The following is a 27,948-nucleotide window of genomic DNA, read 5'->3' on the forward strand; positions in this document are numbered from 1 at the left end:
ACCTCCCCCATATAAATTAAAAACACTTTTTTATATATTTAACACCATTATAAATGCTGGAGGCAAAGCGGGGTTTGGGGTGGAGGTTGACAGCTTGCAACCCCCCATGTTATAACCTTGTGATCCCCTGAGGAGTCCCGACCCCCAGTTTGAAATCCCTGAACTATATCAACAATATCTACATTTTTTTGCAGGTAGAAGCTGTGTCTACTCTAGGAGGGTTTTCTGGTAGAGCTCCACCAGCTACTCTTTTCTAGTGTAGACTAGACCTCATTCATCTGTAAAATGGGGTGTCATGGGGGTTCTCTCATCTCTAGAGCACCTCCTACTGGCTTCTCTGGGGATGCACTCTTTCCAGGTTTGATGCCCCCTTTTGCCACTCATTGCATGCCCTGATGGCTCTCTTTCTTACTTTCTGGGTGCTCCCTTTCATGACTTGGCCCTCCGGCAAGGTCTCTAGGTGTTTTCCCCCTTCCAGGGTATCAAAGTCTTTGCCTACAAACTGTCTTAGGCAGTCTTCCCATTCACTGCTCCAACTGTGCCACTTCCCCAGTGGCTGGTAGGGAACCCAGGCCCGCCCTCTACTCCAGGTTCCAGCACAGGGACCCTCTAATCAGCAGCTAAGATCTATATCATCTTAAACTTTGCTGTCATTTCCCTGAGCCTTTTCCAACACCCTGTCCTTTAGGTTTTCCTCCTCTCTCTAATGTTTAGAGAGCGGCTGCAGGCTCCCTCACTGCAGCCCTCTTCTGCTGGCAGCTTCCTGACTTTGTTTTAGCCCCCACCTGTTCCTTCTCAGCTGGCTCCATCATGGTTTGTTTAATTCCCCTCAGCTGTAACCTAGATGGTTAATTGGCCCCTTCCCAGCCTCATTAATCCCTTCTAGGCTAGTGTGGTGTGAACAGCTCTTCATAGGGGGATAACAGCACTTCCCTACCTCACTGGGGTGTTGTGAGGATAAATACATTAAAGAATTATGAGGCACTCAGATATTATGGTAACTGGGCCATATAAGTACCAGAGATTCCAGAAAAGGTCTGAGACATGATATTGTGGTAGTGTGAGGGAAGCTTTCAGAGCCACTGCGTATTGTGCAGATAAGTCTTCAGTCTCCAAGGGTACCAGCCCTGCACCTTTTACCAGCACTAAATTCATTTTTTTAAAAATTAAGAAGTGGCATTTTTCTGTTGAGGCATCAATGCCAGTCAAAGGAATGAAATACAAAATATTTATTATTATGGCTTCAACAGTGTTCTAGCTACTGTAATCAAGGAAATGTTAGTGTAATACACTGTGTAGCAGTAAATGATGCCAGAGCTAGTTCCATTGTAAAAACTCTATTTTTGATTGCACTTTTCCCTGTGGCGGGGAAAACAGCACAGTGACCCAACACTGTAGCATTTAATTTCAGAAAGGGGAACTACACAAAAATGAGGAAGTTAGTTAAACAGAAATTAAAAGGTACAGTCAAAAGTGAAATCCCTGCAAGCTTCATGGAAACTTTTTAAAGACACCATAATAGAGGCTGAACTCTAAATATATACCCCAAATTAAAAAACATAGTAAGAGAACCAAAAAAGTGTCACTGTGGCTAAACAACAAGTAAAAGAAGCAGCGAGAGGCAAAAAGGCATCCTTTAAAAAGGAGAAGTTAAATTCTAGTGAGGAAAGTAGAAGGGAACATAAACTCTGCAAATGAAGGGTAAAAATATAATTAGGAAGGCCAAAAAAATAATTTGAAGAACAGCTACGAAAGATTCAAAAAGTAAGAGCAATTTTTTTTAAAGTACATCAGAAGCAGGGAGCCTGCTAAACAACCAGTGGGGCTATTGGACGATCGAGATGCTAGAGGAGCACTCAAGGATGATAAGGCCATTGCGGAAAAACTAAATGAATTCTTTGTGTTGGTCTTCATGGTTGAGGATGTGAGGGAGATTCCCAAACCTGAGCCATTCTTTTTAGGTGACAAATCTGAGGAACTGTTGCAGATTGAGGTGTCATTAGAGGAGGTTTTGGAACAAATTGATAAACTAAACAGTAATAAGTCACCAGGACCTGATGGTATTCACCTAAGAGTTCTGAAGGAACTCAAATATGAAATTGCAGAACTACTAACTATAGTCTGTAACCTACCATTTAAATCAGATTGTGTACCAGATGACTGGAGGATAGCTAATGTGACGCCAATTTTAAAAAAGGGCTCCAGAGGTGAACCTGGCAATTGTAGGCCAGTAAACCTGACTTCAGTACCAGGCAAGCTGGTTGAAACTATAGTAAAGAACAAAGTTGTCAGACACATAGATGAACATAATTTGTTGGGGAAAAGTCAAATGTTTTTTGTAAAGGGAAATCATGCCTCACCAATCTACTAGAATTCTTTGAGAGGGTCAAGAAGCATGTGGACAAGGGGAATCCAGTGGATATAGTGTATTTAGATTTTCAGAAGGTCTCTCACCAAAGGTTCTTAAGTAAAACAAGCTGTCATGGATTGGTAACTGGTTAAAAGATAGGAAACAAAGGGTAGGAATAAATGGTCAGTTTTCAGAATGGAGAGAGATAAATAGTGGTGTCCCCCCGGGGGTCTGTACTGGGACCAGTCCTATTCAACATATTCATAGGTGATCTGGAAAAAGGGGTAAACAGTGAGGTGGCAAAATTTGCAGATGATACAAAACTACTCAAAATAGTTAAGTTCCAGGCAGACTGCGAAGAGCTAGAAAAGGATCTCTCAGAACTGGGTGACTGGCCAGCAAAATGGCAGATGAAATTCAATGTTGATAAATGCAAAGTAATGCACATTGGAAAACATAATCCCAAATAAACATATAAAATGATGGGGTCTAAATTAGCTGTTACCACTCAAGAAAGAGATCTTGGAATCATTGTGGATAGTTCTCTGAAAACATCCACTCAATGTGCAGTGGCAATCAAAAAAGTGAACAGAATGTTGGGAATCATTCAGAAAGGGACAGAAAATATCATATGGCCCCTATATAAATCCATGGTATGCTCACATCTTGACTACCGCATGCAAATGTGGTTGCCCTATCTCAAAAAAGATATATTGGAATTGGAAAAGGTTCAGAAAAGAGCAACAAAAATTATTAGGATTTGGAACAGCTGCTGTATGAGGAGAGATTAATAAAGCTGGGACTTTTCAGCTTGGAAAAGAGATGATAGAGGTCTATAAAATCATGACTGGTGTGGAGAAAGTAAATAAGGAAGTGTTATTTACTCCTTCTCATAACACAAGAACTAGGGGTTACCAAATGAAATTAATAGGCAGCAGGTTTAAAACAAACAAAAGGAAGTATTTTTTTCACAAAACGCACAGTCAACCTGTGGAACTCCTCACCAGAGGATGTTGTGAAAGCCGACTATAACAGGGTTAAAAAAGAACTAGATAAGTTTATGGATGATAGATCTATCAATGGCTATTAAACAGGATGGACAGGGATTGTGTCCTTAGCCTCTGTTTGCCAGAAGCTGGGAATGGGTGATGGGGATGGATCACTTGATGATTACCTGTTCTGTTCATTCCCTCTGGGGCACCTGGCATTTTCCACTGTTGGATCTGGGCTAGATGGACCTTTGGTCTGACCCAGTATGGCCATTTTTATGTTCTTATAAACTTTCTCAAAAACTACTTTTTTAGCTAAAACTTCTCATGAGGATGTCTAGGAGGATGAGCATGAATGTCTGCCCTTTATTCATTGATAGGAGGCAGTCATTCATCAGTGCCACTAAGGCAGTTTATTTCATGCCCTGATCTGAATCCAGATTATGCTGGATCTAGAATGTTAGCTTCAGTTCGGTGAACTTGTAATTGGCCTTTTGCTAATTTCTCTATCAGGTTGTGCAGGAATGGAAGATTTGACATTGAACAATAGAACTGAAGTACCTAAGTTGGGTTTCTTCATTGGCGATCAGACTATTGTGTGTTGGAAGAGAACATGAAGATTCCTTTCTGAATGAGGCATTGGCTATTACAGTTAGCAGTGGCACCAGTTGTTCATTACTCTTTCACAAACTGTGAAGGGCATGGGTCAGATTCGCAAATCTTGGGTCATCCAGTGCAGGGTGTCAGAAAACCATTCAGATACATGTGGGTGATGGGGAGGAAGAAGTCATCATGTCAGTGGCTGAAATCAGTGTAGAATGGTAATGATATACCAGGTTCTCAGTTCTGGCGTACTGTTGTCCATTAGCAGGTTTTGGAATTTGTTGGAGTCCATGGGTACGTCTATACTGCGTGCTTCTTTTGGAAGCATGTAGCATACCTACCCACACAGTCTCCCTAGAATGGGTATAAATGATAGTGTAGCTGGTGGGGTGCAGCTTAGGTGAGTAGAGTAAAGACATGCCTGAAGGGTGCACATATGTACATGAGTATATACCCTACACAGCTTGCCCAAGCAGTACCTCCCCAGCTACACTGCTATTTTTAGCACTGGAGTGTCTCACTGCTTTCCTGCTGTTGGAGACTTTCCCCACCACAGGGAAAGACTCCAGCAGTGGGAAAGGCTCTGGCATGGGGGAGGCAGCAGGAAAAGGCTGAGGCAGTTCCCTGATGTGGAACCTTTCCCCATCCCAGGGAAAGACTCCAGTAGTAGGAAGGCAGTGGGGGGGGGGGGAGGGGGAAGACTCCGCCAGCTTCCTGTTGCTGGAGAACTTCCACCACCACAGGGAAAGATTCTGCTGGGGGTTTCCCTGCTGCCTGCTCCCTGCCAGAACCTATCCTCCCCTCAGTGAAAGGCACTGGCAGTGGGGAGCTCCTGAAGTCTTTCCCTGCTGCCTCCATGCTGTTGGAGTTTTTCACTGACATATGTAGTTATACATTGCAGTGTGGACGCAACTTGCTTTTCACTGTGGCGTGTAGTTACACATACACTACATGCCACCAACAGTGATGAGTAGTGTAGATGTAGTCCAGGAGTCCTTGTGGTAAGAACCAGGATCATTAGTCTTTCTTGTTGCATAGTCACTGGAAGGACTCTGACCACTGCTTTCATGAGGTGATGGTCTGTCCAAGACAGCAGCTGCATTGTGATGGCTTTTATGTTGACGTGTAAGCCCAAGGTCCAGGGCAGGACTAGTTGCGTGGGATTGGATATTTGTAATTATTTCAAATCCAAGGATTAACCTCAGAAAATTCAGAGTAAAGGTTAACCTTACAAGAAATCAAAACTTGTTTAGGTTTGGAAATGCATGGTGAAGGTACCCAAACAATCTTAACAGTGCCCTGTAGTGATGCCATGCAGTAACCATACAATGATAGTTAATGTATATTATTTTTTGTGGTCTTAGGTAAAATGAAACTGATTTTTAAGGGCACAGTAGATTGTTTCATTTTATTTTTATCCCATGATGTCACTATAGTTCAGGATAACAAACTTGTCACAGCAATCAAATGAATGATCTAGCTGAAACAGTTGAGCTAGATTGTTCCTTGCAGTGCTTACTGTGGAGGACAAATAATATTTCTTGGTCTCGGCCCACAGCTTCACAAAGGTTCAAGTTATTAAGCAAAACTCTTCTAGGTTCATTCAGTGCCTGAACTATCATCTTTCTCTCACTCTAGTGCAATATCTGTTTGCAGACTGTAACACATATATAGACCACAATTTTCAAAAGTAGCCTCAGGTTTTGGATGCCTAGTATGAGACACCTTGCGACTGATTTTCAGAAGTACTGAGCGCCTGCAGCTTCTATTGTTTCGAATGGGAACTGCAGATGCTCAGCACTTCTGAAAATCACATGACTCAAACTGGGCATCCAAAATCAGGAGGCATTTGTGAACAGGTAGTCTTAACAAAACCTCAGTGATTAATAGGAACAATAAGTCATAACAGTAAAATAATAGCTTCTAAATACAAAAGATTTACATTTGTTTCAGGATGCTCATTGATTGCATGGCTTCACTTCAGGACTGAGTTAAGATTGTTTGGGAGCCTTAACTGTGGCAACATACTTATAACCTATTGTACCCTTCCCACCCCATCCCATGGATAAGCCAACAGAGAGTTAATAACTAAAGTTGCAATTCTGTTAGAGGAAAGCTTGGGAATGAATTGCACAGTTACCTGTGATTCTGAGTAATTTTCTCTATTTTTACCTCCTGCAGTTCACCCTGATCTTTCCTGAAAGATGTATGAAGCACAGGGAGCTCTGGTTACTCTCTTCCTCCTCCTTTTCAAACTGTTTCAAGTGGTAGGTAAGTGAGAAAGTTCACTGAATAAATGCAATTCACTAACTACTCCTCACAACGTAGGGTCTCATCCAATTGCCAGTGAAGTCAACGGAAAAACTCTTTCCCTGATTTCAGTGGGAATTGCATCTGGACCCTTCTATCCAACTTTTCAAGATTGCTCAGCATGGAATAGCTCTGACTGTTCTCCCTGAGAACTGCTGGGTCCTGAGCACTTCTTAAAATCTGGCCATCACTGCCGTTACAGAGCAGTTGGCTGTGGAACAGAAACAGGGATATGATGTATGTTTGCAGGAATCCCTTCTGGTCTGCAGTCACCAGTGCAGCAGCTAGCTCCCCATCTAGCAGCTCGGAGGTGAAACTCGGCACCCCTGTGCGTTGGTGTCTGTCTGCCCCTTGTTGGTTCTGCTGCTGCTGGGGCAGCTGTTCCTTCTTTGTTCTCCTTCCAAACTTCTTGCACTTGGTTTTTCATACCTCCTCTTAAGTGTTCACTGACTCAAACTTTCCCCTGTGTAGGGTAACCAGATGTCCCAATTTTATAGGGACAGTCCCAATACTTGGGACTTTTTCTTATATAGGCACCTATTACCCCCTACCACTCTGCCCCGATTTTTCACCTTACTCTATTGGTCTGCAGGCAATTCTGTGTCCTTGTTTTGGAGTGGCACTCCTTCCCCCCCCCGCCCTGCTCCCCACAGCTAATTAGGTTTGGTTCCTCTGTGGCCAAGTCTGTACAATGGATTGCAGAGTAGTGGAGGGAAAGAGAGGAGGGGCTTTATTCAGTCCCACAAAGGGGGGTACTTCTGCAAACCTAGAGGGATATTTTGAAATTGTAACATGTTAGAGCAAGAGGTTACTGAATTTTACATGTATCAAATTAGAGAAAGGGATTGCTGTAGTTTACACATTTCTCTGACTTCTCAGCATGTAAATTACACCAATTTGCTCTCTTAGTCTGAGTAGCTTTAAGAAAAGCCTAACTTAATGTATCACAAGCACCAACTTGTCTCCTAAGAGGTTGAGCCTGTGAGTTTAGAGAGAGTTTAGAACAGAGGAGGGCAAACTACGGCTCTGGGTGGCAGGGCTGCGAGCTCTTGCTGGGCAGCGCAGCTGCAGAACCACGGCTTGACCCGGTGCTCTGTGCTGCATGGTGGCGTGGCTGGCTCCAGCTGGGTGGCGCAGCTGCCTGTCCTGGTGCTCTGGGTGGTGTGCCTGTAGCGTTGCCAGCCACCAGAGCAGGTAAGGGGGCAGGGAGCGGCGGATGGGGGTTGGATAGAGGACAGGGGAGTTCGGTGGGTAGGGAGTGGGAGTATGGATAGGATTGAGGCAGTCAGAGGGCAGGGAGCAGGAGGGTTCAATGGGGGCAGGACTCTTGGGGGGGCAGTCAGGAAGGAGAGGAGAGGGTGGATGACATGGTGGGGGACAGTCAGGGGCACGGGTTCCAGGGGTGGTCAGGGAGAAGGGGTGGTTGGATGGGGCAGGGCTTCCGGGAGGGGCAGTCAGGAATGAGAAGAGGGATTGGATGGGGCGGCGGAGGGCAGTCAGGGGCACGGATTCCTGGGAAGGTCAGGGGGCAGGGAGGGGTGGATGGGGCAAGGATCCCAGGAGGGCTGTCAGAGGACAGAGAACAGGGGCATTGGATGGGGCAGGAGTCCTAGGGGAGCTTTTTGGGGGTGAGAAGCAGGAGGGGTCAGATGGGGGCAGGGGCCAGGGGCCAGGCCACAGCTGGCTGTTTGGGGAGGCACAGCCCTCCATACAATTTCAGAAACCCAATGTGGCCCTCAGGCCAAAAAGTTTGCCCACCCCTGGTTTAGAACAAGTATAAATCAGCATAATGTACATGTTCCTCCAGTCCCTTCTGTATGTATGTTATGCTAATTTAAATAATTTCCTGGCTTTGTCAGGCCACCTAAAATAGTGGTTGAACTAGCAACGTCGCTCAGGGTTGTAAGAAAAGAAAAAAAACTGTGTCCTGTGAGATGTGGTTAGGTAGAACAAAGCCCCACTGCGGATGCAGTTATGTCAGTGCAAGAATTCTTCCCATCAACCTAGCTACAATCTCTCAGAGGTGAATTTACTACAGAAACAACAAAACCCCTTCCATTGCTGTAGCAAGGGTGTTAAGCAGCGTGGCTGTAGTGGTGCAGTTGTGTCTGTGTAGAGCTTGTAGTGTAGACATATCCATAACCTGAGACTCACTTGGGGCTTATCTACAAGGCGGGGGAGAAAAAGGCAGCAGTAGCTAGTGCACACTGAGTGCCTTTGTGCGCAATAGCTTAATGCAATTTGAAAGTGAATTAAACTAAACTGCCCCAGAGCGCTCTTAGTGTGCCATAAGAGTGTCTGCATGGGAAGATAGTTAGAAGAAGCTAGTGTGCTTTAAATTCACACCCTAGTTTACTGCACATTAACTTTCACATGTAGACAATCCCTGTGACTCGTCTCTGAGTTTGGCCCCATGGCTCTCTCCTACTTCTAAGTTTGATTGAACTTACATTGCAGTCACATCATGTTTCCTCTTTCTAAATATACTGTATTCTTACGTTTGAGCAGCACAAATTCAGGAATCTAAATGGACTTCCTTGATACATAACATGATATAAAACCTGGAATAAGATGGAAACAGATACTTCATTTACATAAGCATATCGTAAAATCTAGCAAATCTTATTACAGTCCTTCCACTTCTACTGGTAAAATATCTATCTATCTATCTATCTATCTATCTATCTATCTATCTATCTATCTAAAAAGAATACCTTTAAAATAAGGAACTTGAGACCTAGCTCCAAGATCCAAACTAAAAAGGATGTAATTCCATTTCATAATCTACCTGCACTACCATTTAAACACTTATATAATCCATGGAGTTAACTAGCCCAGTGTGTTTGCCTAATTCCATAACAACTAAAGAAACTATTGATAAATAAAAACATTTGGGTTTCAGTGAAATTATTATATTCTCCATTACATATTATTAAACTTACACCTCCTTTTGTCTTTATACTCCCTGCTCTAAGCTAAACAGCTAGAGATGAAGAGGGCAGAATTTCATAGTGTAATGTTCCTTTGTTCTTTTTTTCAGGTGATGGAACTGTTAATTGTACTGTTGAACTTCAAGTTCGGAGAGGTTTACAATATGAGAGCAAACCTGGGGACTCCCTCAGTATAGAGTGTCCAGTGAAGTACTGCACAGAAAAGCCAGCCATAAACTGGTGCTTGATAGAGGGGATGAGTTGCCTACTTGTGAAAGATGGGCCAACAAGACACACAGCGTGGAGAGAAGGGAATGTGGCTGTTCTGAACTTTATGCCGATTCATCAGAGTGACAGTGGACTGTATCATTGTAGAGCTACTCTGGACAGCCTGAGTTCTCAGAGCCATTCAATAAGTGTTATTGTTAGAGGTGAGTTTGGTATCAGGATCACCTATACTCCTGCATATTAAATACAGATATGCATTCAGATGCTGTTTAATGCATCCCAGGGGGGTAAAAATGGTGGAGGATGTTCTACTGAAGTATTAAGTCTGCACTCATCACCACACTATCCCAGCACCTTACAAATGCACATCAGTCCCGACCTGTGAAAGGTTTGGAATTCTCTCGTCTCTTTTAATCTGCACTCATCTCGAGTGGCTAATGCAACTTGCCCTGTCTACGTTAAGGTTTTAAAACAGGTTTGCTATCACATTTTACAAGTGCACCTTTTTATCTAGCATCAACCAACCTGGATTGGGTCAGGCTCCCTTCAAAACCTGTCAGTGTTATTTTAGCTCAGTGTCCCTGCCCTGGGGGTTGACTATGCTGCCTTTTGAAGGGTCCCAGATGCTACTGGCTTGGAGAGTGGGAGACCAGGCCTGAAAATTAAACCCAGATCTCTTGTATGACAGCCCAGAGCATTAGTCAGAGGGACAGTGCTATGGCATTAAAAACAGCAGTGTAGACATGCCTGCTCAAGCTCTGAAGCCTGGAAAGAGGATTGGGCTTCAGAGCCTGAGCTGCAATGTATATTCAGTTGTTTTTAGCACAGTAGCGTGAGTGTGCATCTGTAGACCCGAGCTCTGAGACTTGCTGCCGCAGGTTTTAAAACACAGGGTACGTCTACACTACGGGACTATTCCGAATTTGCATAAACCGGTTTTGTAAAACAGATTTTATAAAATCGAGTGCGCGCGGCCACACTAAACACATTAAATCGGTGGTGTGCGTCCATGGTCCGAGGCTAGCGTCGATTTCTGGAGCGTTGCACTGTGGGTAGCTATCCCGTAGCTATCCCATAGTTCCCGCAGCCTCCCCCGCCCCTTGGCATTTCCAGGTTGAGATCCCAGTGCCTGATGGGGCAAAAATCATTGTCGCGGGTGGTTCTGGGTAAATGTCGTCAGTCACTCCTTCCTCTGGGAAAGCAACGGCAGACAAGCATTTCGCGCCTTTTTTCCCTGGATTGCTCTGGCAGATGCCATAGCATGGCAATCATGGAGCCTGTTTTGCCTTTTGTGACTGTCACCGTATGTGTACTAGATGCCGCTGACAGAGGCGATTCAGCAGCGCTACACAGCAGCATGCTTTTGCTTTTGCATGACAGCAGAGATGGTTATCAGCCATACTGCACCATCTACCAATCCATAAATTGGTAATAAGATGATCATGGCTACCAGTCCTTTTGCACTGTTCCATTTGCTGCTGTCATAAGTGCCCCTGGCTGCTCTTAGCCAGGGGCGCAAAAGCCAAAATTGGGAATGACTCCCTGAGTCAATCCCTCCTTTTTGGTATCTAAAAATAGAATCAGTCCTGCCTAGAATATGGGCAAGTGTACTAGAGAACCACTGTATCAGAGAACCAGAGAGCACAGCTGCTCTGTGTCAGATCCTGCAGAAATTATGAGCTGTATGCTATTCACAGGGGGTGCTCCTGCAACAACCCCACCTGTTCATTTCATTCTTCCCCCAGCCTTCATGGGCTACCGTAGCATTGTCCCCCCACTTGTGTGATGAAGTAATAAAGAATGCAGGAATAAGACACAGTGACTTGTTAGTGAAGGCAGCCTCCAGCTGCTATGATAGTCCAGACAGGACAGTAAGGAGTGCATCCCTCTGCTAGTTCAGGGGCACTTGAATCTTTTCTTTACACATGAAGGGTGGGGGCTGATGGAGCTCAGCCCCCTGTTGCTATGACAATGATGGATATCAGCCATACTGCACCATCTACCAGGAAAAATTAGGACCAGGCGACCTTGATCGACCTGTCCCAAACAAGTTGGTATGGTTACCAGTCCTTTTGCACTGCCCCATGTGCCAATAGGCTGATGATGAGGACGGGTAGCAGTCCTATTGTACCATCAGCCACCCATGGCGGGGTGGGAGGAAGGATGTTGTTGTTGAGTGCTGCACCATCCCGTCTATCTGCAGCATTCAGTAAAGATAGGGTGACATGTAAAAGAGTCAAGACAGGATTGTTTTCCCTTTCACTTCTGGGGGGGTGGGGGGGGGTGCGTAAATTGCCTAGCTATGCCCTGACCCACCGCGGACACTGTTTTTGACCCTAGAAGCATTTGGAGCTCAGCCAAGAATGCAAATGCTTTTCAGAGACTGCAGGAACTGTGGGATAGCTTGAGTCCTCCAGTCCATGAGCGTCCATTTGATTCTTTGGCTTTCCGTTACGCTTGCCACGCAGCAGTGCGCTGAGTCCCTGCTATGGCGTCTGTCTGGAGATATTTAAAAAATGATTTTGAATTTCGTCTTCTGTAACGGAGCGCTGATAGAACAGTTTTGCCTGCCCTTACAGCGATCACGTCCGCATCGTCCATGCTGGAGATCTTTCTTTATTTTGATTTTTAACTGCATCACCACCCGTGCTGATCGGAGCTCCACGCTGGGCAAACAGGAAATATTCAAAAGTTCGCGGGGCTTTTCCTGTCTACCTGGCCACTGCATCCGAGTTCAGACTGCTGTCCAGAGCGGTCAGTGGTGCACTGTGGGATACCGCCCGGAGGCCAATACCGTCGATCAGCGGCCACACTAACCCTAATCCGATATGGTAATACCGATACTAGCGCTACTCCTCTCGTTAGGGAGGAGTACAGAAACCGGTTTAAAGAGCCATTAAAATCGATATAAGGTGCCTCCTAGTGTGGACGGTTGTGGCGTTAAATCGGTTTTACGCTCCTAAAACCGGTTTAAACGCGTAGTGTAGACCAGGGCACAGTGTAGACGCATTCTGCCGCTCCAGGCACCAGAACTGAGAATAGGGATTCTTGCACCTCATTCAGCACATAAGATGTACCCTGCTCTGTAGATGAAACTTGGTTGTGCAGTGAAGGAGGCAGGGGACTGCAGAGAAGATGAATGGTCTGGTGGTTAATGCAGCTGAACGCTGCCCTGGAGAAATGGATTCTATCCCTGCATCTGCCAAAGTTTCTATACAGTGCTAGGAAAGTCACTTAAACCACACTTTTCATGGGTGGTCACTAATTGTGTGTTCCTAATTTTCTGGGTGCCCAGCTTGAGACCCTGATTTGCAGAAGTGTTGCTGAGTGCCCACAGCTACAACTGAAGTCAATGGGTTTTCAGCATACAAAGTCCTATATAATGGTAAGAACTCTGAAATCAGGTCCTAAGCATCTCAAATTGGGCACCCAAAATTAGTGTATACTTTTCACCTTAATCTCTCTGTGCTTCAGATATCCCATCTGTAAAATGTGAAAATAAATGAATTAGTGTTTGTGAAGCACTCAGATACTACAGTGATGAGCGCCCTAGAAAAGCGCATCAGGAAATGACTAATTCTGTGTTCAGAGCAGGGTCTGAATAGTGCGCAGTAAATAAGTTGTGTGGCCACGCACTGAACAAAGAGGATAAAACAAAATACAGAATAGTTGATGGTTCAGTGAGCATTGTCCATCCTGTGCACTGATTGAGACAGAGACCCTGCTGCCAGATTCTTCCCCTGTACATTTTATCTGTCCTGTCCTTTTCTGCCTTTCTTCTCTGTTCTTTTTACCTTCTCATCTCTCTCTCTCGTGTATTTGATTGTTGTGGTAATAGACTCTTGTGTTGCTATGGCAACTGAGTTAGATTATTAGGGGATAGTCCAGCCTGTCTTAGCTGGTTCTTGTTTAGTTCAGTGGGTGGCAATAAATGGCTGGTTGCGAGGTTTACAGCTCTCTGTGTCTCCAGTGATTTCTTCCTAAAATTGTTGCCCCCAAGGATATAACACCCTCTCTTCCCCTCCCTCTTCCAGTTCCTCCAGCAACAGAAGGCTACAGACTGCTTCAAGGAGGGGCATCCATTAATGGCTTCATGAGTCTAGAGAGACATGTTCTTGTAGCTTAAGCTGAGTGCCAGATTTTGAGGCCTTGTCCCTGTTAGCTGCTCCTGTGGCCACCTGCATTAGGGGCCACTGTAAGCGAAAGGAGAGGAAGTGGGTGATTTCCAAGAAGCCACCTCTTGCGTTACCCACAGCCACAATCGGATAATGGGGAAGAGCAAATCTGATTTCATGGAACTTGTTCCATCACCCACTGGTGTGAATTCCTCACAAACCACTAAGCCTTGAAAACATCACAGGTGCTGAAACTTCTTAAAATTACAAGAAAGAAAATTAAGATAGATAAGAAAGGCAATGCCTGGAAGAAAGAAAGTGTCATCCCCATTTTACAGATGGGGCATTGAGGCAGAGAGATTGACTTGCCCCAGACCACACAGGAAGTCTGTAGCAGAGTCACTAATTAAATTCACACATTACATCTGAGTTCCAGTCCAGTGCCTTAACTGCAGGACTACCCATTTCTGTGGGATGGGACAGGGGAATGCACCACAAGTAAAAACTAATAAACAGGTGACTGTCGGTTTTCTCTTCTCCCACCCTACATCTCACCCCCCTCTCCTCTCAGGAACACTGCCATTTCCTATGTTCTTGTCTTTCTAAACTTTTCTGCTCTGGGGAGTGTTCAGCTGAGAAGGATCGGCCCAAGGGCTGCCATACACCTTTCCCTTTCCTTCCTGGTAGGTAAAGCCATAATGCCACACTTCCTGACCTCCTGTCACACAGGACAGGACAGGCGGAAGACCAGGATAAACTGATTTACCAATAAGTGACGCTCCCTTATTTTTTATTTTTCAGAAACCACTGACTTCATTCCCGTGACTCATGAGTCCCAGGCCCTGCCGGGCAACCTGGCTGGTAAATGCCTCACAAGGTCCTGCAGCATCCCCTTGTGCTGGGGCACTGAGCATGGCTTGCCCCCCTGTGGGCCTTATACCCCCCATGGTCCCTGGAGCCCCCACCCCAGCCTTGTGTTCTCCCTGCCCCCCGTCCTTTGGGGCCGGTCCCCAGAGCCCTCTCCAGCCCCTACTCTCCTTCCCCAACCGGCCTCTTTCCCTCTTCAGACTGCCTCTAGCTTCCTGCTTCTGCCACCTCCTGGCCTCCCACCACTTCCCCAGGGCTGCTATCTGGAGTCTCCTTAGTTCCCCCCCACTACCCATAGCCTCCTTTCTGCCCCTCTGCTATCCCAGTCCCCAAAGGTGCATTGCACCACTAGCTGGATCATACTCCAATAGCTTCACCTTCTGGCTCTGAGCTCAGAAGTACTCACACCCTGCTTTGCTGCCCAGATCCCAACCCATACCCATTCCTCTTCCCCCCTACCTCCCATCTCTGCTACTTGGCTCAATTGGGGGCCTGGAGGAACGTTTGGGGGTGGGATGAGTGGCAGTGCCAGGCAGCTCAGGCCAGCTCTGCGCGTCCAGTTTTCAGTTTAGGGAAATATGGTCACCTACCCAGGGAGGAGCAGAGAGACTGTGTAAGGGCAGTTGATCCCTGGGTTGCACTGGGCCCAGTGAAGGCAGGAAGAGCTGGAGGGGAGGACACTCAAGGTATCAAAACCCACTCTGTAATTTTACATATCATGTCAGATGTTTCCACTAAATGATGGACTCCACAAAGTAAAATTTTAGTGCTATGTGTGCAGAGCTCCTACTAGAACTGGCTGCACTGCTGAGAAGAAAATTAAGAACCGACTGGAACCCTGGCTGAAAACAAACCAAACCTCTTCTGAAGTTTGAAAAATTCAGTTCTTTATCCCTTTCCAGCTTTGGTTTCCTACACAGTTCCTTGTTCTCACTGGAACTAGAAATGATAGTACTGAAATATTGCAATTATTGCAAATATTGTACTAAAATGCTGGGGTGGGGGTAGGATGTTTGTTTTGTTTTTTTGTTATATCTGTGCCAATCAGAACACACAGGAAGGAATGGAAATCTCAAGAAAAATAAAGTCCTCATAAGATTTCCAGCCCAGTCTTGCAAAGGGGCCAAATCCAGTGGGAATTGTACCTGCTTAAGATGGGGCTTCATTTGACGCATGTAGTTCATCTAGATCAAATAAGTATCCAAATGTTGGGGTGTTTATCTGAAATTCTGAGCATTTTGGAGGTTTACTTGTCACAAATTCCTTCACAGTGGTACCACCCTGCAACAGCATGAAGTAAACTAGCTATATGATCACTCTGATATCTGCTAGAATGAGGGAATGAAGGGTTACTGTCTCTTACCATCTTGCTTCTTATGGCAGCTTTGAAATGGCTTTTTTGGATGAGAATTTTCTAACTTTTCAACATAACTCTTTATTTAGTCTATAATGAAAGATTTGCCTTTTGAACTACCCAGGGCCAGCTCCAGACACCAGCATTCCAAGCTCCGTGCTTGGGGTGGCAATCTGCAAGGGGTGGCAGTCCCTGTTGTTTTGCTCCCAAACAGTGCGCCAAATTGCTGCCGCAGACGGCGGGGGCAGTCCATGTGCCCTTAGGGCGGCAGGTGCGTTTCCGCAGTGGTGGCAATTCGGCAGCAGCTTCTATGTTTAGCTGTCTGCGGCGGCTTCAGCTAAACATAGAAGCTGCTGCTGAATTGCTGCCGCCGTGGAAACGTGCCTGCTGTCCTAAGAGCACACGGACTGCCCCCGCCGTCCGCGGCGGCAATCCGGCGCGCTGCTTGGGGTGGCGAAAACTGTAGAGCCGGCCCTGGAACTACCGCATCATGGAGATCTTTGACTGAGAAGAGTTAGGTGGGACTCCCTTCAGAGCCTAGCAGTGTTATTCCTAGACTGATGTTCCCTCCCCCTGGGGTGATTGTGCTACCTCTGAAGCTCTCTCAGATCCTACTGGCTTTGATTGAGGAAGATGAAGCCTGGAAATTAAAGCTTGATCTTTTGGGTGAAAGCCAGAGCAATGACCTCATGGTCACCAGGCTGGCCATGATAAAATTACTGATCAGGAGGAAAAAGAGAATACAAATCAGGCTTCATCCCAATAAAGGTCATTTAATGGTGATTATAGCCTGGCCATGGGTCTGCGGAGAGATAAATCTTGTTGATTGGTATCTTTGTCCCACGTCTCACACAATTAGCTTTTAAAGCTGTGAGCCGATAATACCCCCAAATGGACCTGGGATCTGCTTCACGGGGAGGTTTCCATGGAGTACAAGAGCAGAAGCATTAATCCGAAGGGAATTCAGAATTTGCTCATCTGTAATTGCATCCTAAGTGACACTTTTTTCATTTTTCTTTTTTTCTTGTATCCTCTCCAGATAACGTCATGGTGTCTTTAGTGACTGGTTACAGGGCTGTGCTGAGTTGCTCTAATATGTCACTAGTGAATCTTATCTCAGTAGTATGGAAGATAAGACTAAGGGATGGAGCTTGCTGTTTATTAGCATACAGGGCTGATTTAAATAAAACAGTCAGAACAAATTGCAGTGAGAGGATGGACTGGGCAGCTCGACCTGATCATGACCCCGCCCTTCAGATTCACCCTGTGAGACTCTCTGATGAAGGAAATTACATGTGTGAAATTGTAAACAGGGACGGAGGTCTCCATCGGAACTACACTCTGAGTGTGTTGGGTAAGAAACACCTTGTGTCACATTCCCATCCACTGGAGTGCAGCCCAGAACTACAGCTTGTGATGGGTAGGGGGCAACTGATGGGTCACTTCCCACAGGCTTGAGTGGAAAAAACTGGCAAAATCACAAGGTTGCTGGGACCCAGGGAGGGAAGGAAGGAACAGCCTCCTTGCTCCTCCTGCTGCCCCCTCAGCTTCATCCCCATTCTGCCCCATCCCAGCCAGACCGGAGGTGGGTGGGGCACTCCCACTCTCTGGTGCTTTCTATACCTGGCCAGGAGCTTCAGTCTCCTGAGTCAGAGACCTCTAGGGATACTCTGGGCTGCCTCTCTGTTGGTGGTCATTCTATTCAGGGTGTGTATGATCATTCTTCCCTCTGTCTTGGACTCTACCCATAGAGATGCAGCCTAGCACATAGTTCCCCACCCCACCCATGGATATAGACTGGGAGGTCTGATCACAGTAACACCGGGCAATGCCCTGCCAGCTCTCCCTGACCAGGGTGTCTGTGAACTATAACCACGGCGCAGCAGCCACAGCTACACATTCCCCAGCATTGCCAACTCTTGCAAATTGATCGCAAGTCCCATGGTTTTGCCTTCGGCTGCAATAGCTCTCATGATGAGCTCTCATGATGATGTGAAAAGCTCCTTCCCTCACATGATTTTGGAGCTGGTGCCCTCTTTCACTTCCTTTCCACTTCCATCAATTACATGTTTCCCGATTCCTCCCTTGCTGCTCCCAGCAGCCACCTGCTTTCCTCTTCCCCAGCCCCAGTAGGTACCTGCTTCCCTTCTTCTCTCCAGCTCTCCAAAGCTCCTGCTCACCCACTCTCATCGCTCCTTGGCTCAAATGGGGAAGTGAAGTGCAGCCACATTGGTGCTATTATTGATGAGACAGTCTCTAATGTCCCTCACATGGTCGTCCCGTCCTGTCTCCCCCCGCCCTCCCCACAGCTCCCAAAGCAGAGTTGGGGACATGAATGAGGTTTTCACTCTAGTGAGAAATATCGCACATAGAGCTGCGCAGACTTTGGCGGCTATGGGAACAGGTACCTGCCATGGCCTGGGAGGCCAAGAGCGAGGGACAGGGACTTGCAGGCACCCAGTGCAAAATGGCATAAAGGTGACTGCGTGGGAACGGCTCTTGCAAGAGTTCCTGCAGCCAAGGCAAAATCATCTTCAAACACATTTGTAAGAGCCGGTGGTACTGTGTTTGTCACACACATAGTGGAGGTGGGCAGAGGACAGACTAAAATCAGAAAAGAGACTAAAAAACATGATTTAATCTTATTAAAGAATCTCATGATTTGTACGCCAGTCTCATGATTTGGGTTCTGACTGAGAATTTTTGAACTCTTGGAATTGGCGATACTGCATGCCCCAGCCATTGAATAGCACATTGGCAGTCCCAGCTCTTTCCCTGACTACTGTTAACCCTTATTACCCAAGGACTGATACCCTTACCTTAGGGAAGGCAACTGTCATTCACCCAAGAACTGGGACTAGAACCACAGTTCTTTAAATGACAGACCCAGTACTAAAGTGAGTGCTTGATTGTATTCTCTATAACCACTAGCTCATACTCTGCTTCCAGAGCCAGAAATAGAAACCAGGAATCCTGATACCCAACATTCCTGGGCTGTCTCATAAATAGTTGTGTAATCAACTGCCAAAGCATGTGCCATGTCTCCCTTTATAGGCTGAAATTCTAAACATTTTGTTTGGCCTCAACACAATTCTGTTTTGTTTTTTTTTCATTCAAGTGAGGAAGAACTGAAGAAATTCAATTCTGGTTTGAAACTAATAACATTTTTTGGTTCTGGCCACCAAACTAAAAAATGAAACCTTTTGCTCAGGATATATCTTATCCATATGGGACTGTCACCGTTGATTTTGGTGGAAACAGCATGGGCCAATGCCGAGCACTGTTGAAAATCCCACCCTTGGTGTCCAAGTGTTAAAAATTCACAACTACATGGAAGTTTTTAAAGGGGGCTTTAGTTGGTGATACTCTGAGACAGAGTGGACTCAGTATTGCGTTAGTATATTTTGTGTGTATGTTTGCTCTCCTCAAGCTACATTGTAAGTAACTCACTTGCCAAACTACAAAACAATTCAGAATCAGACTTCATTCTTCACTCCAGTTATTGCGTGCCAAGAACTACACTGATGCAACAGAGCGATCTCAACAATGCAAAAGTCATGTGATTCAGAATTAAGGCTGACAGCAAATTTGCAGAGAAACCAGATGTGCATAGTTAGGACTGAAGTGCACATTATTTGAGTGAAGAAGAGTGGAGGTGCAGCCATATATGTATAGATGGGGTTCTGGTTACTCAGTTTTTTAGTAGCAGCTGGCTAGACCATGAATATCTGAGAAGACCAATGAAGATTTATTTGCACTATATCTTGTCATCTGTTGACAGCAAAAATATATCATGCATTATACCATGACATCAGCCACTGCTGACAGCAAAATATGTCTTCACTAGGGCTGTCAGTTAATCGCAGTTAACTCACGCGATTAACCCCAAAAAAGTAATCGCAATTAAAAAAAAATCATGATTAATTACCATTTTAATTGTTATAGTTAAACAATAGAATACCAACTGAAATTTATTAAATATGTTTGATGTTTTTCTACATTTTCAAATATATTGACTTCTGTTACAACACAGAATACAACGTGTACAGTGCTCACTTAATATTTTTATTACAAATAGTTGCACTGTAAAAATGGTAAATAAAAGAGATAGTATTTTGCAATTCACCTCATACAAGTACTGTAGCGCAATCTCTTTATTGTGAAAATGTAACTTACAAATGTAGATTTTTTTTGTTACATAACTGCACTCAAAAACAAAACAACGTAAAACTTTAGAGCCTCAAGTCCACTTAGTCCTACTTCTTGTTCAGCCAATCACTAAGACAAACAAGTTTGTTTACATTTGCAGAAGATAATGCTGCCTGCTTCTTATTTACAATGTCACCTGAAAGTGAGAACAGGTGTTCGCATGGCACTTTTGTAGCTGGTGTTGCAAGGTATTTACGTGCCAGATATGCTAAACATTCATATGTCCTTTCATGCTTTGGCCACCATTCCAGAGGACATGCTTCCATGCTGATGATACTCGTTAAAAAAATGCATTAATTAACTTTGTGACTGAACTCCTTGGGGGAGAATTGTATGTCTCCAGCTCTATTTTACCTGCATTCTGCCAAATATTTTATGTTATAGCAGTCTCGGATGATGACCCAGCACACATTGTTTGTTTTAAGAACACTTTCACAACAGATTTGACAAATGCAAAGAAGGTACCAATGTGAGATTTCTAAAGATAGTTACAGCACTCAACCCAAGGTTTAAGGATCTGAAGTTCCTTCCAAAATCTGAGAGGGATGAGGTGTGGAGCATGCTTTTTGAAGTCTTAAAAGAGCAGCACTCCGATGTGGAGACTACAGAACTTGAACCACCAAAAAAGAGAATCAACCTTCTGCTAGTGGCATCTGACTCAGATGATGAAAATGAACATGCATCGTCGGTCCACTCTGCTTTGGATCGTTATCGAGCAGAACCCATCATTATCCTGGACGCATGACCTCTGGAATTGTGGTTGAAGCATGAAGGGACATATGAATCTTTAGTGCATCTGGCACATAAATATTTTGCGACGCCGTCTACAACAGTGCCATGCGAACGCCTGTTCTCACTTTCAGGTGACATTGTAAACAAGAAGTGGGCTGCATTATCTCCTGCAAATGTAACCAAACTTATTAGTCTAAGTGATTGGCTGAAGTAGGACTGAGTGGACTTGTAGGCTCTAAAGTTTTACGTTGTTTTATTTTTGAATGCAGGGGTTTTTTTATATATAATTCTACATTTGTAAGTTCAATTTTCATGATAAAGAGATTGGATTACAGTACTTGTATGAGGTGAATTGAAAAATACTATTTCTTTTGTTTTTTACAGTGAAATATTCGTATTAAAAATAAATATAAAGTGAGCACTGTACACTTTGTATTCTGTGTTGTAATTGAAATCTATATATTGGAAAATGTAGAAAACATCCAAAAATATTTAAGTAAATGGTATTCTATTATTGTTTAATCGCGTGATTAATTACGATTAATTTGTTTAATCGCTTGACAGCCCTAGTCTGCACTATATAAAAACCCACTGTATTTTCTCTTCTAACAAGAAATCACTCTCATGTCCAACATCCTGAGCGTTTCACTTACCCACTCATTACTCATCTCTCACTTCTTCACCAAACATTCACTCTTCACTAAGCTACTACTCCTCTCAGTCACAGCTCATTGAGATCCACCACTCCACAGTACTGTCCACCAGGACTTATGTTCCTTACTTTAGTGAAATATTATTAAGTACTAATAGCTGCCAGACCTGGGCAAAGGTAACAGCTGGGACCTTATGTTCTCCTGATCTTGAAAAAAAAGAAAAGCAATTCAGGGTTATTATTCATTTGTATTGTGCCTGGTTTACTTTCTCTTTTCTTTCTTTGACCCATTTTTTCCCCTGTGAGATTCTTCCATGGCTGCACCTTCATGGATCCAGAGAACTGAAATGTGTATGCACATTGCTGATCTGGCCGCAGTATACTTCTAGCTTGCAGTACACCCATAATCTACTAAGATACACATGTCACTACACAACATGTATGATCACTGGGTTCAGTAATACAGAGATCTAATAGTGTTCTAATAAAAAGCCTATTTATGAATGGAAAATAATAGTAGTCACCATAGAAAATGTTGCCACAAGAAGAAAATATGTTGCTGTTCATGGTGTTTTATGTAGCATATGCATGCCTATGGACGGAGATAGGAATTGACAGACAGTGGGCCTGTCCATGCCTTTAAAGTGACTCCCTTCCTTAAGTTACCTTTCTATGACTTTCTTCAATTAAAATCACCCCAGAAGCGTGTCCTTGTCCACCTAAACTCTCTGTATCATGTGTGCCCACACACTTTTCAATTGGTTAATGTAGAGATCAGGTGGATCATCTACCCATTTTATCCTGAATATCCTGTAGTCAGAGGATTTGTGACTTGATTGAGACACCACCTACCAGTGACACCACCTGTGGATTTTCTCTCCTACACTGTAACTATCAATATCTTTCTCTATCTTCCTAGAGCACGTGGGATTTTCCCTTCTACTTCACTATCTCCTGACAGGCGGCGCCATTTCCTGTGTCATTATTGTGACTATTTTATACTGTACTTTACAACACAGAGGTAAGTCACTTGGAGCTTAGTCAGTGACTCCTGTCAAGCAGAAGATGACACCCTAATGCCCATATGACAGGTAATGGGAGTGGAGGAAAACACCTAGGTGCTTGGTCAAATTGTCTCTTTGTGCAGAGGGTGGGACATAGCCAGGCCCCGCAATGGAAACCCAGCAGAAACAGGGTATTGTTAATTTAGTTGTAGACAGAACATTTTAAAAATTATATTAAAATACCATCAAATATTCCCTTTTCTCTTTGCCTGAATAAGTTTTAGAGCTACGAGACATCTCCCTGACCCCTTTGTTTTGAAGGCAGGAAAGGTAAACTTCTAACCTCCACTCATAAAATACTATTGCTTTAAAGTTATGCTACCTGACACATTGCTGAGAACGAATACAAAGTTTTATTCTTGATGGGCCATGTTTTCCTTTCACCCTGGCCTTACACCAATGTAATTCTATTAACTTCAATGCAATTACTCCTGACAGGACAATAACAGTAGTCACTGATATTCCATTTGGCGTCCAATGTCATTTAGTTGAGAGTCTGAAACAGGAAGATTTTAGGAGCAAACTGTGACCATTACATACTATTGACATTTCATTAGTATTTCTGTTGGGCAGAGATCAGAGAGCATTAAATTTAATTCCTACATTCTGAAGAAGGTTGACTTTAGAACAGAGTGGATAAAAATAAATTTTAAAAATGTAAAAAAAAGTCTGATTTTGACTTAAATCAGATGATTTTATTTAAATTAGGTTTATTTTTAAAAGAAAAATGCACTTATTTCAAATTATGACAACCTATGTTTGAGCCTAAATTTACTATAATCTATCAAAATTATTTAAATGAATTTAAAAAAAAATTAAGCAGTATATGTTTGCTGATGAAGTTTTAAAGAAAGTCAAACTGCTTAACTGGTGGAAGTAATAAATAAACAGCAGAGAGAATATTTTCTTCATTTTAGCTTATTCAACTATTCAGTTCCGTGACTAATTCACTCAAAGTTGAGAAACTGATTCAGTTGAAAAAGCAGGGAAGTTTGTTCTCCTCTTCCAATCTATGAATAAAAATGAGGTGTGAGGATGAGATCTACTAGTTCTAAAACCTTGAAGGACATGGTGACCTGAAACAAGCCGTTCAATTCACTAACTAGAGATAATATTTCCTTTGTTTAATATATCAGTTAGTTTTAAATGTTAAACAAGTTTGATGAACTTACTCCCCCTCCACCTTATGTATCTAGCATATTTAAGGTAGTTTTATTTAACTAATAAATAAAATAAGTTTTAAATGATGTTTTTGTGCATTTTTAAATTAATTGCAATTTCCATCAGAATGCAGCTTGATACTAATTATGAGTAAAAAAAACCCGAATCTAGTAAATAAGAAAATCATCATTCACCATTTTCTAATATGATAAAAATGTAAAAATTAAGAATCTAAAATAAAAGTATGTTGAACTATACAATTACTTATATAAATGTGTGTAGATATAGCGTATCTTCCTGGCTAGCAAAAAATAGTATCATATTAAGTATAAAGACTATATTTACTTGCAAATCAACATGTTTTAATGGTTACCACCGAATGACAATCAATCTTGCATTAGGAAAATAACTAAAAATACATAGTAAAGGAGTTCCAAATGCCAGTGAAGTGAATCAGAGTGTTTTATTTAGAAGAATATTCACATTTTTTGCTATATTTGCTCAGAAGTAGCTTTATTGGACATATGCGTATTGCATGCATAACGACACTTCTGATTCAACTCCTAAATCTTGTCTTGATCCAAAATCTTGGTTAAACAGCAAGATCAGTTTGAGCATACATGATGTTTCCTAATAATACAAGTAAAATATACAGTAAAATAGGCTGAGGACTAATATAGGAAGATATTTGGGCTTTTTAAAAAAACATTTAACCAACCTTTACTAATTATTGTAACTTTTTTTTATAGAAACAGAGCTCAAAACATTTACAAAGCACATTCACTTAAATGAGCTATAAAATATATAAAAGTGTAAATTAAGCTTACAGGCTAAATTTACAGCATGCTATTAAAACATCTTGTGCTGATGGGATAACTCTTCTGATCTCTGGGCATTTCATTTTCAGTCCTCCAGCTCTCTCGACAGGTACCGTCAGCTTCTGTGCTAACAAAGGTAAGTGGTGTTTGGATTTGTTTTGTGCTGACAGCATCCACAGTCATATGTTAAGTCCAACTGATGATGTTGTCCAGTGTCTGTGGCAGACTATGGATATGTCTTCACTGCAAGTGAAGGTGTGATTTTAGCATAGGTAGGCTTACCCACACTAGCTTTAACCTAGCCAGCACAGGTAACAATAGCAGTGAAGATATGGCAGCAGGGGCTATCAACACAAGTATGCAGCCAGGTCCCTGTCGGGCTTGTATTTGGGTGGCTAGCCCATGCTGAAGTCCATACCACCACATCTTCACTACTATTATTCCCCATGCTAGCTAGATTAAAACTAGCACAGGTCTGCCTACCCATACTATAAACACACCTTTGCTTTGCCATGAAGACATACTCTGGTGTCTGTGTGTGAGGGAGATACTGTGGGCCAAACACTGCAGTATTTTCTAACTGATATTTGCATCTGTTGAATGAGTAAAACCCATATTTGTGATCGCCCACATGAATGAGCACTCGTGTACGTACACATCTGGTTTGTATGCACTCGTTCCCCTTTGTGTGGGGGATGTGGGGTGTGTGGCACAATTTAAGGAGCCAGTTCTTGAAAATTTAGACCTATGTGTTTTTCTGTTTGTTCGTTCTGTACAAAGTAAACAAATAAGGAGAACTAGAATTCAGCATCAGCTACATCAGTGAAATGTTAGCGCTGCTTTGTTAATCACACAAGTCAAAAAATTCAGAGTTTTGGACAGAATTAGAGTTTCCACAGCAACTTTAATTTTGAATGTCCTGGCTCTTGTGCAATCAAAATCCCAGCCTTAGTGTTGCATTAACATCGTGTTTTCTTGAAGAAAAAGAGTCAGACCTGAATGTAGAAACGAAAATGACACCTGAGAGGTCTGAGTGGAAATGACATCTCGGTCTTCAATTTCTGTCTGAGTATTTTCAGACACTTACACCACTGTGGTATGAGAGCACTAAAACTTAGACTTATGGTGTCCATTATTCACCATCTTTGTCCAGTCTCAGCAACTCTCTTTCATGATTTACTTCGCTGATTTTAATGAAGCTACGTGTGGTATAAGAAACTACTCAATGTGAAGAAAGGGGGCAGAATCTGACCCTTTACAAACTGCAGCACAAGTGAGAAGTAGAAAAACTAAGGAGGGTTATTATATTGGAAAGAGAAGGAACAGTGCTACCCGGAGTAAAAAGCATCCTTTTCAACTATCGGATAATCTTTGAAGACATGGCATTGTATGAGGGCTCTTGAGACAGACCGTTGACTCATATACTGAGTCACAATCTCAGGAGGAAGCAGCTCCGACAACCATATATCTCAGACATTGTTTGGTGAACAAGAAAGCGCTGCTGGACTTGGCCTTTGCAGGTACCGATGCGTCCTGCATTGGCATGATCACAATCCAGCCGGTGCTATTTCTCCACCCTTGCCACTTCTACACTCATTATTCTCTGTTTCCATCTGTCTGTTTTAACTAATATTTACCTGTAAAAAAAAGTCTGATCCTTCTCTCCCGCTCTGTTTTTCAGACAGGAAATAACATGAGCCTGAACACCATGGCTGCCCCAGATAACCCCAATGTGTACGCTTCAGGCATGTCGGGGGTCTCGCATGATAACCAGTCAGACGACATTTATGAAAATTAATATTCTAACAATACAGAACCAAATAGTCCAGTCCCAGGTCCACTCTTGGCTGTCTGTGAAAGATGCTTAACAAAACTTTCCCTGTATTAACCCGCTGCCTTGGTTTAATTTGCCAAGAAGAATGTGTTTGGAAATGTAATCAATCCATGGCTCCATGCAGATGTCAGCCACTAGCTATACCTCATGTTTTCTCCAAAAGGCCAGAGGAACCCAGAAAACATATTGTATAAAGTCATACAATTATTTAAAAAACTATGGGCCAAATTGTGGGCTTGCTTATACCACATGAGGTCCCACTGATTTCAGTGGGGTTGCACGTGTGTAATTAGCACAGATTTTAATCCTGTATTCTGAAACTAATATATTTAAATCGCAGTTAAGGAGCCCATTTTCTTAAGTACAACTAAAGAGAAGACATGAACATTAACATATCAGTAAACACCCTGAACATTTTGAAAATATGGAAATCACAAACTAAGGTTACATAGGTAAGGATGACACCAACTTTAACACCGGATTCACACAGGGCAGCCATTTAAACAGAAAAATTCTCTCACCCACAGTCAAACAACCTTAACTTTGCTCCTCCATTTGTATTATTATTTTAGGGGCCAATAACCCTTTGATAGAAGTCAATGGTAGTTTTCCTTTGACTTATAATGTCCCACTTTAACTCCTGTTAATGCCTTGTCAACATTGTACATTTTAGATTATTGAGGATCTGTGTGTACTGTTTGTTCTGTAGTATTAACTGGGATGGTTCATGTCAACAGATGACATTGTAACTTCAGTTATGCATTGTATCTACGTGAGTTTGTGCAGCACCACACACAAGGGTCCTGATCCTGACTTGGGTCTCTAGGAATCACAGTAATGTAAATAAAAACCAGAATTGTTCTTATTGTTATGTAATGGCCTAGATTTCTGATCTGGTGGGATCAATGGATTGCACTTATTCTGAGACAATGTATTGACTTCTTTAAGTTGTTTATATGATCTTTTTTTCTCAGAGTAAATATTAATTCAATAAAAAGATTAAGAAACAAAGTGGCTGCCTATATTGTGAAAATCATAACTCTTTTCGATATTTAGGAATTATGACAGAGTGGAGATTGCTTAGGGCTAGTAACTTAATATGTATTCCACAATGTGATTCAGAGTAACTGTTTATTATTTTAAGATTTTTTTATTTTTAATTTTTTAAACATAACTACAGGTGATTAATGGCTTATGGAGTGTTAATCTCTACAAGACTGGGCAAGGTAAGGGCTTGTCTATGCAGCATGGCAGTGCTGTCTACAGAGTGTGAAGTCAAGTGCTCTAATGTGCTTTTGCTCCAACTGTCCTATGTGCACCCTGCTGGCACAAATTAAAAGGTACCTAGTTTGTATTAACATAGCCCTGTTTGAAACAGGACTGCATCAACACGAAGTTGGTACTTTTTAGTTCATGCCACCAGCAGGGTCCTCACGGGGCAGTTAGAGCACTCTAACGTGTTATGCTTTACACTTCACACCCCTGTAGTGCAGAGTACTGATTGACCAGACTAAGCTGTTTCCCTCTGACAGCATTGTTGGTCTATGTCAAATGCGTTGCTGGGCTTGGGGCAAATTCTAATAGACAGGTGTCCACACCATGCAAACTATAATCAGCTAGCATTAATCTGCAGTGGCACCTCTCTGATCAGCCTTAGCAGAGAGGCCAAATATTGAATGAGTGCCGAGACTATTCTGTCACCCTGGGACATGGGCGGCTCTATGTATTTTGC

At 43.2% G+C, this 27,948-nt stretch overlaps 1 protein-coding gene across 1 annotated transcript; it reads left to right on the forward strand.

Moving 5' to 3' along the window:
* Positions 1–6,146: 6,146 nt before the first annotated feature.
* Positions 6,147–27,168, forward strand: LOC123353517. Its single transcript, XM_044994686.1, has 7 exons — positions 6,147–6,213; positions 9,293–9,613; positions 14,327–14,386; positions 16,786–17,100; positions 22,259–22,360; positions 24,472–24,518; positions 26,064–27,168. Exons 1-7 carry the CDS (start codon positions 6,147–6,149, stop codon positions 26,178–26,180), a joined length of 1,029 nt encoding a protein of 342 aa, XP_044850621.1. The 3' UTR covers positions 26,181–27,168.
* The last annotated feature ends 780 nt before the right edge of the window (positions 27,169–27,948 follow it).

The sequence above is a fragment of the Mauremys mutica genome, chromosome 1 (assembly GCF_020497125.1).
Source record: "Mauremys mutica isolate MM-2020 ecotype Southern chromosome 1, ASM2049712v1, whole genome shotgun sequence".
Lineage (NCBI taxonomy): Eukaryota > Metazoa > Chordata > Testudines > Geoemydidae > Mauremys > Mauremys mutica.

Bases quoted from the DNA above. Each gene is read 5' to 3' on its own strand.
- LOC123353517 (XM_044994686.1), top strand. From the start codon at position 6,147: ATGTATGAAGCACAGGGAGCTCTGGTTACTCTCTTCCTCCTCCTTTTC. The intron at 9,614-14,326 runs GTGAGTTTGGTA...TTTATTTTTCAG, and splicing joins AATAAGTGTTATTGTTAGAG to AAACCACTGACTTCATTCCC. The intron at 14,387-16,785 runs GTAAATGCCTCA...TATCCTCTCCAG, and splicing joins CCTGCCGGGCAACCTGGCTG to ATAACGTCATGGTGTCTTTA.